Raw genomic sequence first — 13,881 nt, forward strand, 5'->3', positions numbered from 1 at the left:
CGGCACACGCCCCAGCACCTAATATTTCCACCCTCACCCGCACTCCCTCACCCCTACCCTCTCCCTCGGGTCCCCCTGAAGAATTGGGCAGCGCCCTCCGTATCCTTGATCAAAACAGAGAACGACTTAGCTGGAGCAGACTGGCCGCGATGCAAGGGCGGGCTTGGGTGGGGTTTTGAACTGTGCAGTTGGGAGTAGTGTTTTCCAAGAAGCAGAATGACACGGGTTTCCTAGGGGATAGTCAGCTGGAGGTCTGCATCTGGACTTTGAAAGTGACTGGCCTGGGATACCTTGGGCAAGCTGCTTAACCTCTCTGAGCCTGGGTTTCCTCCTCTGTGAATTCAGGTAACAGTACCTAATTAAGGAGGTAGGAGGTGAAGGATGGAATTGAGGCTTGTGGTGCAGGGCAAATGCTGAGCGTGGTGGTGCTCAGTAACATATTGGGGGTTCATTGTTGTTACTGCTATGGATAGTTTTATTATTTCCAAAGCCGTGGCAATGGGATGCTTCCAGACACTACCGGACCCCTCCCTGAGCCTCAGGTTCCTCCATGGTAAGATAGAGGGGAAGTGTGGGTTAAAGAGGTGAGGCAAAGGCCAGTCAATACAGATGTGAGCTTAACACAGCGTGTTAAGAGTTGAGTGGTGACACCCACAAAGCTCTGTGGCAGTGTGAGCAACCGCCGGCACGACCTCAGACAAGAGGATCTCTGAACAGTTAAGTCACCAAGCCAAGAGAGGAATTCACATTGGCTAAGTGACTACCGAACGCTGGGCACTTGCCAAACAAAAACTATTAAATCCTCAAAACATCATGGGCTCATCTCCACAGCTTTTCACAGCGGGGGGAAGGCTAGCCAGCTGCTGGAACGTGGTGGGTGGAGGAAGGATGCATAGTCAGATCTGGCTTTTAAGTGTGGCCCGCTCCAGTCCTCCTGGCCAGGAGAAAGAGCACGAGCAAAGGCTCAGTGGGGACAAAGGCACAAGGAGTTTTCTCTGGCAGGAGCACGGAGTCAGGCTCTGATGGTTTCACCTCTTAAAATTCATTACCCGCTCCCAGAAATTCCAGATCAAGGTCAAACTCCTTAGCTTAACACAAGGTGCCCTCGAATAAGGGTTCTAACCCAAAACAGTCACAGATCCCCTTGAGAACACCATATGCAATGTTATGAGTCCACTCCCTGTGAAAATGCATTTGTGACCATGAGCTCACATACACACATCTTCACATTCAAATTTCAGGGTTCTGTGGGTGCCCTCCCTGGGATGGGCTTTAGGGGTCCATGGGCCTTTATGGCTTTAATGCTTGCCCTTCTTCATCCCCAACACATTTGCACATTGTCCCCTCGTGGACCGTCAGCTCCATGGGGGCGAGGGCCTGGTCTGTCTGCTGTGTTCCCTGCTGTATCCCCAGCATCTTATAAGAGCCCCTGGCAGCTAAGAGGCCCTCAGCAAGCACCTGTGGAACGAAGTGTAAACCAGCCAGGTTCACATCTCCTTGCTTTTGCGTCTGCTCCTCCTTCTTGTGGGCATGACAGATTCCCCTCTTCATTTTTTTTTTTTTTAAGATTTTTTATTTATTTATTTGACAGACAGAGATTACAAGTAGGCAGAGAGGCAGGCAGAGAGAGAGAGAGGAGGAAGCAGGCTCCCTGCTGAGCAGAGAGCCCGATGTGGGGCTGGATCCCAGGACTCTGAGATCATGACCTGAGCCGAAGGCAGAGGCTTTAACCCACTGAGCCACCCAGGTGCCCCTCTTCATTTTTTTTTTTTTAAGATTTATTTATCTGACAGAGAGAGACACAGCAAGAGAGGAGAGAGGGAACATAAGCGGGCGGAGTGAGAGAGGGAGAAGCAGGCTTCCCGCTGAGCAGGGAGTTCAATGTGGGGCTTGATCCGGGGCCCTGGGATCATGCCCTGAGCAGAAGGCAGACGCTTAATGACTGAGCCACCCAGGCGCCCCCCACCTTCATTTCTAATGCACTCCTCCCTCATGACTCACCTCAAGTTTTACCTTTTTCTGGAAGCTGTCTGGTCTCCTAGGCTGGGTTTGGGGCCCTGCCCACATACTCCCCAAAACACTAGTCTAATCTCCACTGAAGCCCTCACAGTAAACTTGACTCATTGGTTTCGTTGTCTGCCTCCTCCCCACGAGCTGTAAATCTCTTCGGGGCCTCAACCATGTGGTAGAGATAGGTCTGCCGCTATCCTGGCACCAGGCATGTAACGAACCTCTGGTAAACATCTGATGAATAAAGGAAAGGGTGGTGGGGCCTGAAGTGGAAAGAGTCAGCTGGGGTCGGTCTGGAATGACCTCTGCGAGGCCAAGGACTTCCAGGGCTGTGAGATGGCCCAAAGGAGCTCCTGGATTGTCTTGTCTTATCTCTTTTTTCTTTTCCTTTTAAGGATGGTGATGGATGTGGTTTGAGTTTGCCTGAGTGTGCTTAATGAAAGGAGAAGAATATATTGGAAAGGACAGAGAACTTAGGACAGTTTAATGACCTTAAAGCCACTGTAATAGTTCAGATGGAAAAAATAAATAAATAGAAAAGGGCAGAGACCTTAGATACACTTCTGTATCAGACTCGATAGGATTTCTCAGCCCACTCCCTATCCCCAAAAGTAATGCCTTCCTAAACTCCATCTCCCTGACACCCCACCCCCAATCATATAGGATCTCCTGCTGGTGCAGCCTGCTTCAAGGCTGGGCCGACAGCAGCGTCCGCTCCCGAGTCCTGATCCTGGCTCTGAGGAGCTGAAGAGCTGTGCGATTTTGCCCAAGGCATGCACGCTGCTAAGCCTCACTCTTCTAGTCCGTTAGGTGCTGGAAATAATGGTATCCAGTTCACTATGTCAGAACTTATTTCTTCTGTGTAATAAATCGTTATTATAAACTTTTACATGAAAAATGTAGATAAAATGGTGCAGCCGCTTTGGAAAAACAGGCTGGTAGTTCCTCACATAGTTAGCATAGAGCTACCCCATGACCCAGCAAATTCCACTTGTAGGAATATACCCCAGAGAACTGAGAACAGCCGTAGACACAGAAATGTGGACACAAGTGTTCGCAGCGGCGTTATTCGGAATAGCCATAGAGTGCAAGCACCCAACCATCCATCGGTCGGTGGATAAACAAAATGTGTGTGTACTCATCTCCAGTGTAATTGTATTTGGTCATAGCAATTCATGCTGTGCCCACAAGGGAGAACCCTGTAAACACTGCTCAGTGAAAGAAGCCAGACACAAAAAGCCACATACTGTGTGACTGCACTTATATGAAATGCCCACAACAGGCAGAGCCACTGAGAGAGAAGTGGATTCATGGTTGCCAGGAACCGGAGGAGGGAAAAATGGGAAGTGATGGCTAGTGGCTGTGAAGTTTCTTCTTGGGGCAACGAAAATGTGCAATTAGACAGGGGTGATGGTTGTACAACTCTGTGAATATACTAAAATCCACTGAATTTTACACTAAACTATCTACTTTTAAGATTATGCAAAAAATTTTTTTAATCTTTAAAAAGAGAAGGGGGCACCTGACTGGTTCCGTTGGTGGGAGCATGCGACTCTCGATCTTGGGGTTCTGAGTTAGAGCCCCAGTTCAGTGTAGAGATTACATTAAAAAAATAAATATAAATCTTCAATTTTGGGTGCCTGGGCGGCTCAGTCAGTTAGGCAATTGCCTTTGGCTCAAATCATGATCCCAGGGGTCCTGGGATAGAGTCCTGCATTGGGGTCCCTATTTGGTGGGGAGCCTGCTTTTCCCTCTGCCCGTCCCCCTGCTTATGGGCTGTCTCTCTCATGCTCTCACACACTCTTAAATAAATAAATAAAATCTTAAAAAAAATAAAATATTTAATTTTATGATATGTGGAATTTATATCTCAAACACACACACACCTTCACGTTTTGGGCACTAGGGATTCGATGGTGAGCAGGATACAGACCTTACCCTCAGAATGCAAAGTCCAATGGGACAGAGGTATAGAGGAATCGAGTGATTACACAGGTGGTGTAACTGCATCCAAAGGAGGTGCTAAGGAAGAGAGTCGTAGGGTGCCATGCGAACATATCACTGGGGAGGGGATCTGATCGAGACCGGAGGTCAGCATGCTTGTAGTCTGATCTGAAGACAGCTTCCCATGTCTGAATCAGTAGGATTTATCAGCCCGCCAAGAGGAGGACACAGTGCACATGGAGGTCCTACGGCAAGAGGATGCCAGAGGCAGTCAGTTTGCTGAATGAGGGCCAGAATGGATGAAGCCTGCAGAATGAGGGGACTGTGGTGTGAGGATGCAGCTGGACAGATCCAGCTATGTTGGATCTTCTAAAAGATCCAGCGGGAGCACCTGGCTGGCTCAGCTGGTGGGTCAAGTGCAACACTTGATCTGGGGGCTCTGAGTTCGAGCCCCATGTTGGGTATAGAGATTACTTAAAATTTTTTTAAAATCTTTTTAAAATGTGGGGCGCCTGGGTGGCTCAGTGGTTTAAAGCCTCTGCCTTCGGCTGAGATCATGATCCCAGGGTCCTGGGATCGAGCCCCGCATCGGGCTCTCTGCTTGGCAGGGAGCCTGCTTCCTCCTCTCTCTCTGCCTGCCTCTCTGCCTACTTGTGATCTCTGTCTGTCAAATAAATAAATAAAATCTTAAAAAATATATATATAAATTAAAATCTTTTTAAAATGAGAAGTGCCCAATAATGACCACAAAGGACCTTCCTCTCCCCTAACCCCCTTCTGCTCTGTTGTTGCCTGTGTCAGTAAAAGTGCCACCTGCCACCTGGTCACTTAAGCCACAAAAGTGGAGTTACCTGACTTGCTCCCTGCCTCATCTTCCACATCCAACCTACTAGAGAGCCTATGGACCCTATCGTTAAAGATGTCTCATCTTCATCTACTGTCATCCTGAAGCTAGGTTATCAGCAGCTACACCTGCACTCCCGCAATCCTTTCAATCTGGCTTTTTTTTTTTTTTCTTAAGATTTTATTTTTAAGTCATCTCTACACCCAACATGGGGCTCAAACTCACAGCCCCCAAATCAAGAGCCACATGCTCCACCAACTGAGCCAGCTGGGCGCCTCTCAACCTGGCCTGATTCCACCTGTGCACATGACCCCATGGTTCAGTCAGAATGATCTCCTGGAAACAGGGATTTGATCAGACTCCTCCCCTCACAAGCTTCCCATGACCCTTGGGCGAATATACAAACTCCCGACAATGACCCCAAGTTCGTCTGGGCCCCATCTGCAGCCCCAGCCTCCCTTCTGGTCTCTCTCTTCTCTATGCTTTCACCATGGTGACCTCTCCAAGCCCATTAACACCCCATGTTCTCCCATCTCAAGTTTCTCCTGGGCCTGGAACATTCCCCTGCCTGAGCCTATCTAACTAATCCTTCAGATTATGGCTTAATGGTCACTTTCTGGGGGAAGAAGTCTCCCTGCCTGATTCCAGCAATAAATCCCCTTGCTATGTGATCTATATATTTGAGTTTCCTTTTGAGGAGACTCATCAAGATGTGTGTTTCATCCAATGGATTGTGTGTGCCGGAGGGCGGGGACCCTCCTGGCACTTAACACAGAACCTACCACCTACCTGCCCCCTGCCGGCCAAATTCCACTCATCCTTCAAATCTCACTTACCTACCCTGTTCTGGGAGACATCCTTCTCTGAGCACCCAGACTTGGGGACACATTCCTCTCTATAGCTCCAGAACATCTCCTGTGGCACTTACCACAACTGCAAAAGCCAACTGACTTTAGTATGTCTCCCCATTCAATTTTTTAATCTTGTTTCTCTTTGTCCCAACACTTAAAACAATGCTCATCACAAAACTCCCCTTCAGTCAGCCCACAAACATTTTTATGATGATCCCTAAAATTGTATGCAAAATTCTATGTGCATGTACATATTTCTAAAGAACCATCCATGGCGTCTGTTGGAGTTTCATGAGGGGTTTGAGACCTAAAAGCAGTTAAAAACCTCTCCCCAGGAACTGAAAATGCTCTCTCCTTCAAAACAGCACTTCTAGGGTGCCTGGGTGGCTCAGTGGGTTAAGGCCTCTGCCTTTGGCTCAGGTCATGATCTCAGGGTCCTGGGATCGAGTCCCGCATCGGGCTCTCTGCTCAGCGGGGAGCCTGCTTCCTCCTCTCTCTGCCTGCCTCTCTGCCTACTTGTGATCTGTCTCTGTCAAAGAAATAAATAAAATTAAAAAAACAAAACAAAACAAACAAACAAAAAAACCCAGCACTTCTAGCCCAGACTTCTACTATGCATAACTGTCCCCACTTGCATGCATGTTCCAAGAGGACAGGGATCTTTATGTTTTGTACAGTGATGTGTCCCAAATGCCTGGAATGGGGCCTGGCCCATGCTGGGTCGAGGTGTAGAAAAGATCATAATCTCCGACTACTGTAGTAGTTGTAAGATCTGTCCAGGTGTTGGTTAGAGATGGTTACATAACAAATTATCCCGCAACGTAATTGCTTCTAACAACATTCATTATCTTGGTTTCTGTAGGTCAGAGTTAGGGTGCAGTTCAGAGGGGTCCTCTGCTTCCAAGGTGGCTCGCAGAGCTGGGAAGTGTCAGCAGGGGCTGCGGTCATCTGGAGAAGCAGAAGCAATCACGGGGCTGTCGGTGGGACTGGGTTCCTCGCCGATTCGAGGCTCCCTCAGTTCCTTCCACACAGGCCCCTTCAAAGGGCCACTCACAAAATATAAGCTGGCTTCCTCATGGTAAGCAAGAGGAGAGAGACCACTAACAAGATGGCCATTCTAATCTCTTGTACCTTAACCTTGGAAGGGGCATTCTGTCACCTCTGCTGTGGTGTTTATTAGAAGCAAGTCTGTAGGTCTAGTGCACACTCAGGGGAAGCAGACTGTACCAGGAACGCCTGGCTGTGGGCAGGACCACTGGGAGCCACCTATAGCCTGCCTATCCCTGGACATTGACATGTTTTCTCATCTAGCATCCGGCTCACCTGAAAGCCCAGGTTAGGACCAAATGCCTACTGGCCAAGCAGAGGACAAGGAAAGAAATCAGCAGTGGGAGTTTCGCTGCTCTTCCTTGGCCGCTCCCAAGCAGAAATGGAGGCTGACTGATACTTTAAACTTTCAAAAGAAGTCAAAAGCAGGGGCACCGGGGTGGCCCAGTGGTTAAGTGTCTGCCTTTGGCTCAGGTCACGATCCCCGGGTCCCAGGATTGAGACCCACATGGAGCTCCCTGCTCCTCTGTGGGAGGCCTGCTTCTCCCTCTTCCACTCCCCCTGCTAGTGTTCCCTCTCTCACTATCTCTTTCCTTGTCAAATAAATGAATGTTTAAAGAAAAGGGGGGGAGGGGTGCCTGGGTGGCTCAGTGGGTTAAGCCTCTGCCTTTAGCTCGGGTCGTGATCCCAGGGTCCTGGGATGGAGCCCCGCATTGGGCTCTCTGCTCAGCAGGGAGCCTGCTTCCCCCCTCTCTCTGCCTGCTTGTGATCTCTGTCAAGTAAATAAATAAAATCTTTAAAAAAAAAATTCAAATCCAGATTTTTGAGACATTTCCTGATTTTAAAAATGATAACCTAGCAAAAATACATTAGGATTAGGAATTTTGGACTCTGCTTTATGGCAGAAAAAGCCTAACCTATTCTGCCACCCTTTGTATGTGTGTCCCATCTCTCCTGTACCCCCTCCAGCTCCCCACAATATTCATGAGAGCCAGGACAGAGCAAATGCACTTTGGATACCTTTTGTGGCTCTTTGCATGGAGCAGCCAATAATAAATATTGTTGAATGAAGTACGAAATTGCTGACGTGTACCTCTTGAGAGACCAAGCCCCCTACCCCCCGAATTCTAGAGCAACAGTTAAAAGTGGGCTCTGCTGTCTGAATAAGCTGGACCCCTGCCTCTGTCCCTTACCTGCTGCGTGACCTTCAGCAAGTTAACTACCTTTTCAGAGTTCAGCTTCTTCATCTGCTAAGTGAGAATAACTGTACCCGCCTGCAAGTTGTTACAAGGATTAACCGAAGTGACACACTTCTTAGCACACCAGGCAACTGAACAGCTGTTCTCACGGGCTCCCTGGCACCTCTCCCCTTCACTGGTACCTCCCGCCATCTTCCACTACCCACCCAGCGGGCAGCCGGGAGAGCAGATCTTTCGCTGCCAGGGTTTACATCCTCCAACGCTCTGCTGCTGCCCTCGGCAGGAGAAGATCCAAACTCCTTAACACAGCTCCTCAAGGCTCTTTTGGAGCTCTGCCTGCCCAGCCCCCAAGGCTCATCTCTCACCACCACCTCCCTTCACACTCGGCACTCCAGGCGCACTGAAGCTGTTTCTCGAACGCTCCACACTTTCTGCCACTTCAAAGCCTTTGCAAGTACTATTCCCTCCAGCTGGTACCTCTTCTCTCCGCTCCTACCTCCCCTTCTAGATGTTCCCGCTATGCGCTCTCAGAATATTTGATGTTCCTTGCTAAACCTGCGGGCAGGCACCACATCTATCTTTCTCACCCCTCCCTTCTCCCTCTCAGGACGCCTGCACGGAAGAGGCAAACGGGTATTTGTGGAATTGCCCGCTGCCAGGCTGCTCCTGCGAGCAGAGAGCGCCACCTGTCGACCCACACTTGCACTTCGGTACTAGAAAGGAGCCTTCGCCTTCTGCCTGCCACTAAGGTCAGTGCACATGGCTTAAGTTTGCCCAGGGTCTTCTCACACCAAACTCAGCAATAACAAACACACAAGCTAACATTACCGAGCACTTATCTGACAGAGGCAGGCACTTTCCTAAGTGTTGCAGTTATGAATACTTTCCATTTTCACACCATTCATTCAAGGAGGTGGGTACCACTATTACCATGTTAAGGATGGGGAAACTGAGGCACACGGCAGGTAAATGTCTCACCCATGATCACACAGCTAGAAAATTCCACCACAGGCGGTCTGGCTTGGGCCTGCACCTTTTTTTTTCCCCCCAAGATTTTATTTATTTATTTGGCAGAAATCACAAGTAGGCAGAGAGGCAGGCAGAGAGAGAGGAGGAAGCAGGCTCCCTGCTGAGCAGAGAGCCCCAAGCGGGGCTTGATCCCAGAACCCTGGGATCACGACCTGAGCCGAAGGCAGAGGTTTTAACCCACTGAGCCACCCAGGCACCCCTCCCCTTTTTTCTTTTAAACAGAGGGAGAGAGGTGAAGGGAGGAGCAGAGGAAGAGGAAGAATCCTAAGCGGACTCCTCCAGAGCCTCCCTTCTCCCCCCACCCCCACACATAGTCCAAGGCAGGGCTTGACCTCTTGACCTCACAACCCTAAGATCGTGACCTGAGCTAAAATCAAGAGACAAGAGTCAGACGCTCAGCCTACTGAGCCACCTGAGTCCCTTGGCCTGCACTTCTAAGCTCCAAACTCAGTGTCTAGTGCTTCCTTTACCCCATGCCCAGTGACCTGGTGAGGTTCTGTCCCCCACACCCACCTCTCTGCTATGAAGGCACTACTGCCACAGTGGCATTGACATCAACCAAAATCCCACCAGGAGGGAGTGAGCCACACGTTCTGAAAGGTGCACAGCTCTCCAGGACGCTCAGGAACTTGGGGTAGTGGTCTCCTCAGAGAGACAGCAAGAGCAGCAGTCAGCCCTCACTCCTCTCGTGAGAACTCCGACAAGCAACCAGGGCTCTGGGCCTCCACTGTCTAATAGGGCCCCTTAGCCCAGCTGAGTGGATTAGATCAGACTCTTCTCCCCCACTGAGGCGTTTTATCTGCATGCATTACATCCGGAGAAAAAGAACCCCAGGATTTTCCCTCCCGTGTGTTTTCATCTTGTTTCTCCACGAGCCACAATGCCAGCTGAGACTGTCAACACAATGAAACCAAACTGGCAGGACGGAAGATTATTCGACCATTTTCCTAGATCTTCGAGCTGTACATCAAATCTGGGGCTGATCCCTCCACACTTGTTTAACCTGCCCATGAGGTTCACAAGCCTCTGTGATCATCAGTGATCTCAGATTCACCAAGGTAACCATGCTTCATCTTCACAGAAACCAGACGAGGACTCTGGGGCATGGCCTAATAAGAACCTGGCATTTGCCTCTCTTTTCAGCATTAACGCTCTTGCGAACATCTGGTAGGACACCCATGTGCACCATTACGGCAGCCCAGAAAGATGGCGCAAAGAGCTGGATGGGATATTGTATGAAGAGTGAGGAGTGCAGTCCCTGTTCCAGGTGAACGGTGAACGGCAGCATTTTTGCTCAGTCCCCTCCCTGGATCACTCACACCACACATAAAGCTGGCCCTGTCACATGTTTTGATATTGCCACTTAGAACCCAGGCGTTGGCTACTTCCTTCTCATATCTTCCTTCCCATCTCCCATTCACTCGCTCCTCTATTCCCTTACATCTGGAAAAATGCCTGCCTGGCTCCATTTAAATTTTAGGTTGTTATTTAAACACGTGTATACAGCTCGTATCTACAGAGCACTTCCTATGTCCCAGTCATTACTCCACATGCTGGACACATATTAAATCATTTAATCCTCGCCACAGCCCTGTAATTATCCCCATTCCACAGACGAGGAAGCTAAAGCACAGTAAAGTGACATGTTCAGGGTCACACGGCAAGCAGCTGCCCTGGAGTATAACCCAGAATATGGCACCAGTCTATGCCTTGAAACACATGAGACTCCCTCTGCTGGTAGAGGCTGCGGCTGCCGCCTCTGCTTGCGAGTGCCAGGCACACTGCTTTCCGCGTAGTTGGTGTCAACAAACCTGTTTTAATATATATACACACACACAACCACGTACATAGACAGTCACATCACAGTGTGACAAATACCCCTCTTCAACCAGGAGAGTAGCTCTACCATACTCTGGGCTCCTGGAGGCTCTCCCGAGGGAGCCGAGGCCCGGCAGTTGTCATAGCTGACACCCAATGGGGGCACTTTTATTGGACAAGTGGGAAGGGGCAGGGCGCACCTTGGGGTGTACACTGTCTGGGGCCTCACACCGGCCCGGAGCTCTGCTGCACCCTCTTCATCAGCTCTTCATCCTGCATAGACAACTCTGTCAGCTTCTTGCCCATCCGCTCGTGGATGTCCAGGTACTTGGAGACACAGCGGTCCAGGCACACAGACTCGCCCTTGGACAGTTCTGCTTCCTTGTAGTGGGGAGGCACACACTTCCGGTGGCAGGCACTGGTCATTCTGGGCGGGGAGGAAGGGCAAGGTCAGGTCAGCAGCATCCGGAAGCATACCAGGATCTCTCCATCATTCCTGTCCTGCTGTAATGATTTCACCTTCCAGGAAGGCAGTGTAAAAACCTCAGTTCACATCTCAACCGTATTAAAGTGTCCTTGAGAATGTTCGCCTATCTGAGCCCAGGTTTATTTAAATAGGAACCATTAGTTGAGTACTGGCTATGTTCCAGGCATCATGCTAAGTGCTTGACACAGCTTGTCATGCAGTCGTTAGAATAACCCTATGACGTAGGCACAATCATTATCCCCATTTTACAGATAAGGAAATTATAGCATGGAGAGCCTCAGAACCATGTAAAGCCGGGATACGAACCCCCAGGGTCTGACCTCACGGCATGCATTTTAAAATTATTTAAAGTATTTGGAAGTGGGGTGTCTGGGTGGCTCGGTCATTGGGCATCTGCCTTTGGCTCAGGTCATGGTCCCAGCATCCCAGGATCAAGTCCTATATCGGGCTGGGGAGCCTTCTTCTCCCTCTCCAGTTCTCCCGTGCTTGTGTTCCCCCTCTCACAATCTATCATAAATAAATAAAAATCTTTAAAAAAAATGTTTGGAAGTATTCTAATATATAGCCTCCAAGATAAACCATCAAGAGAAAATACAGGGGGCTTAAGGCAATAAAAACAGCAAACAGGTGTGGACTACTTACTGTGTATTGGGCTTAATACTAAGAGCTTGTCATTCGTTTCTACACATAACATCTACAATGTCTCCACAAGGTAGGTACCATTACTATGTCCACTTTATTTTTAGAAAAATTTATTATTATTTATTTCTTGACAGGGAGAGAGAAAACATGTGCGGGGGCATGAGTGTGCGGCTGCACAGGGAAGAGGCAGAGGGAGAATCTCAAGAAGGCTCCCTGATGAGCGCAGAACCCAAGGTGGGGCTTGATCCTTCGATCCTAAGATCACAACGTGCACTGAACAACCAACTGAGCCACCCAGGCGTCCCTACCTCCATTTTATAGCTGGGAAAACCACCAAACAGTCCAAGTAACCTGCCCTAGGCCAAACCAGGGGTGACTAGAGCAGTTACAATTTGTTCCCAAATCTGCCAAATGGTTGTGGGCACGAGCTTGGAGTTGGACTGAGGTACTGGTCCTGACATTGCTACTGACCGGCTGTGAGCCCTGGGAAAGTTACTTAACCTCTAGAAGCCTCAGTGTCCTCCCCTTAGAATGGGACAACTAAAATTGACCCAGTCGATCACTCTGAAGCTTAAAAAAGTTTAAGGCATGTAAACTGCTCAGCATGTGCCTGAGGCAGAGTAAGAATTTAAGAAATGTTAACTACTAAGTGGGCTATGTGCTTTTTGGCACAAACGCAAATGCTCAACTGTTCCTGGAACTCGACCAGAGCTTGGACTGGTGCTTCTCTTCCTGCTCAGCTACTTGCTCGCCAACTGCATCCCAATCCAGATGTCCAACTTGTTCTAGTGACCCCATACTGCATCTGCACTAGCCCTCAACCAGGAGGAGTGCAGGTGCGGGCGGGTACCCTCCGAAAAACAGCCCAGAGAGGGTGACCTAGGATCATTCTCAAAGACAAGGGGGCGCACTGTGGGCCCTTACCTGTTGTACATATCAGCCATCATCTCTACCTCCAGCTCCGCAGCCAGTTGCTGTGCCCTGAGCGGATCCATCTCAGCCCTGCACCGTGGAAGAGAGCTCCTTCTGGCCTCCTAGTCCTGGGAGCAGACACCACCGTCAGCTTCCACCCGGCCCGTTCCATTTCCCATCCCAAGGGGGTGGAGGATGCGGAGGAATCGTAAGACATGCGGCTAGCACCGGTCACTGACCTCAGTGCGCTCAACCACCCCATCTCACAGACGTGGAAACTGAGGCCCAGAAAGGGAACGCTGCCTAGCCCAAGGTCACATGTCAGTGGAGCGGCTGGAAATCGAGCCCTGGCGGTCCAGTGCCTCCTGGTCACTTCTACCCTGGAGAAAATCTAGAGACCGGGGAGGAACACTAAACCGCGGACCTAAACCTCCAGGGCCCTGGGAATTCGAAAACACGCGGAGCTAAGATGCAAAGGTCCCGGTCTAGGGCCAGCACCTATGAAATGGCGGCGCCATCATCAGGGTCACCTTGAGGAGAGAGGTCACTTACCACGGCCCGCGGCCTGTCACAATGCCCGCAGTGTCCCCAACTTCGGGCAAACACTCGAAACTCACCGTGCGACCAGGTAGGCTAAGGCGGAAGCACGTGGTCACTTCCGGGAGGGAAGTCCCGCCTCCTTCATGATAGGACTCGCTTCCGGAATGAAGTACCAAAGAGGCGGACGGGCAATCGGCTACCATAGAGAGGGAGCCGCCGACAGTGGCTGAAGACAAAGACGCCTTGCATGTGCTAGAGAGGACGCCAAAATACCATAGAGGCTTGGGCGGAGTGCAGAGCGCCTGCAGCCTGGCTGTCAAGTTCCCCGGGTTATCGCGGAGAGATTGGAGTTTAACTGTTTCGTGGGAAGGGGTAAAGGGCCGAGCTCAGTGAACCTCGCTCCCACCCCTGGAGAGTTCACGCCCCAGCGCAAACTGGCGCGGAGAAGGAAGGACTCCCCCAAAGAGCAGTTCTGTTTGTGCTGCGAATTAAGGTCACCTGGGACGCTTTAAAATATCCCGATGTTCGTACTTCATTTCATACCAATTAAAGAGTAAT

At 50.0% G+C, this 13,881-nt stretch overlaps 1 protein-coding gene and 1 pseudogene across 5 annotated transcripts; both read right to left on the reverse strand.

Annotated features, from left to right (window-relative positions):
* Positions 1 to 3,796: 3,796 nt before the first annotated feature.
* Positions 3,797 to 13,482, reverse strand: TIMM10 (translocase of inner mitochondrial membrane 10). Of its 5 annotated transcripts, XM_047691927.1 has the most exons (4): positions 13,336 to 13,463; positions 12,796 to 12,911; positions 10,943 to 11,169; positions 3,797 to 4,199 (listed from the first exon to the last, which is right to left on the reverse strand). In XM_047691927.1, the coding sequence occupies exons 2-3, from the start codon at positions 12,864 to 12,866 to the stop codon at positions 10,968 to 10,970; spliced, it is 273 nt and encodes a 90-aa protein (XP_047547883.1). In that variant the 5' UTR covers positions 12,867 to 12,911; positions 13,336 to 13,463; the 3' UTR covers positions 3,797 to 4,199; positions 10,943 to 10,967. The 5 variants fall into 5 exon arrangements, with proteins under 5 accessions (XP_047547883.1, XP_047547884.1, XP_047547882.1 ...); XM_047691928.1 differs by lacking the exon at positions 3,797 to 4,199 and having other exon boundaries at positions 10,721 to 11,169; positions 13,401 to 13,482; XM_047691926.1 differs by lacking the exon at positions 3,797 to 4,199 and having other exon boundaries at positions 10,721 to 11,169.
* Positions 9,137 to 10,579, reverse strand: LOC125078771 (40S ribosomal protein S15a-like; annotated as a pseudogene).
* Positions 13,483 to 13,881: the final 399 nt, after the last annotated feature.

The sequence above is a fragment of the Lutra lutra genome, chromosome 10 (assembly GCF_902655055.1).
Source record: "Lutra lutra chromosome 10, mLutLut1.2, whole genome shotgun sequence".
Classification (NCBI taxonomy): domain Eukaryota; kingdom Metazoa; phylum Chordata; class Mammalia; order Carnivora; family Mustelidae; genus Lutra; species Lutra lutra.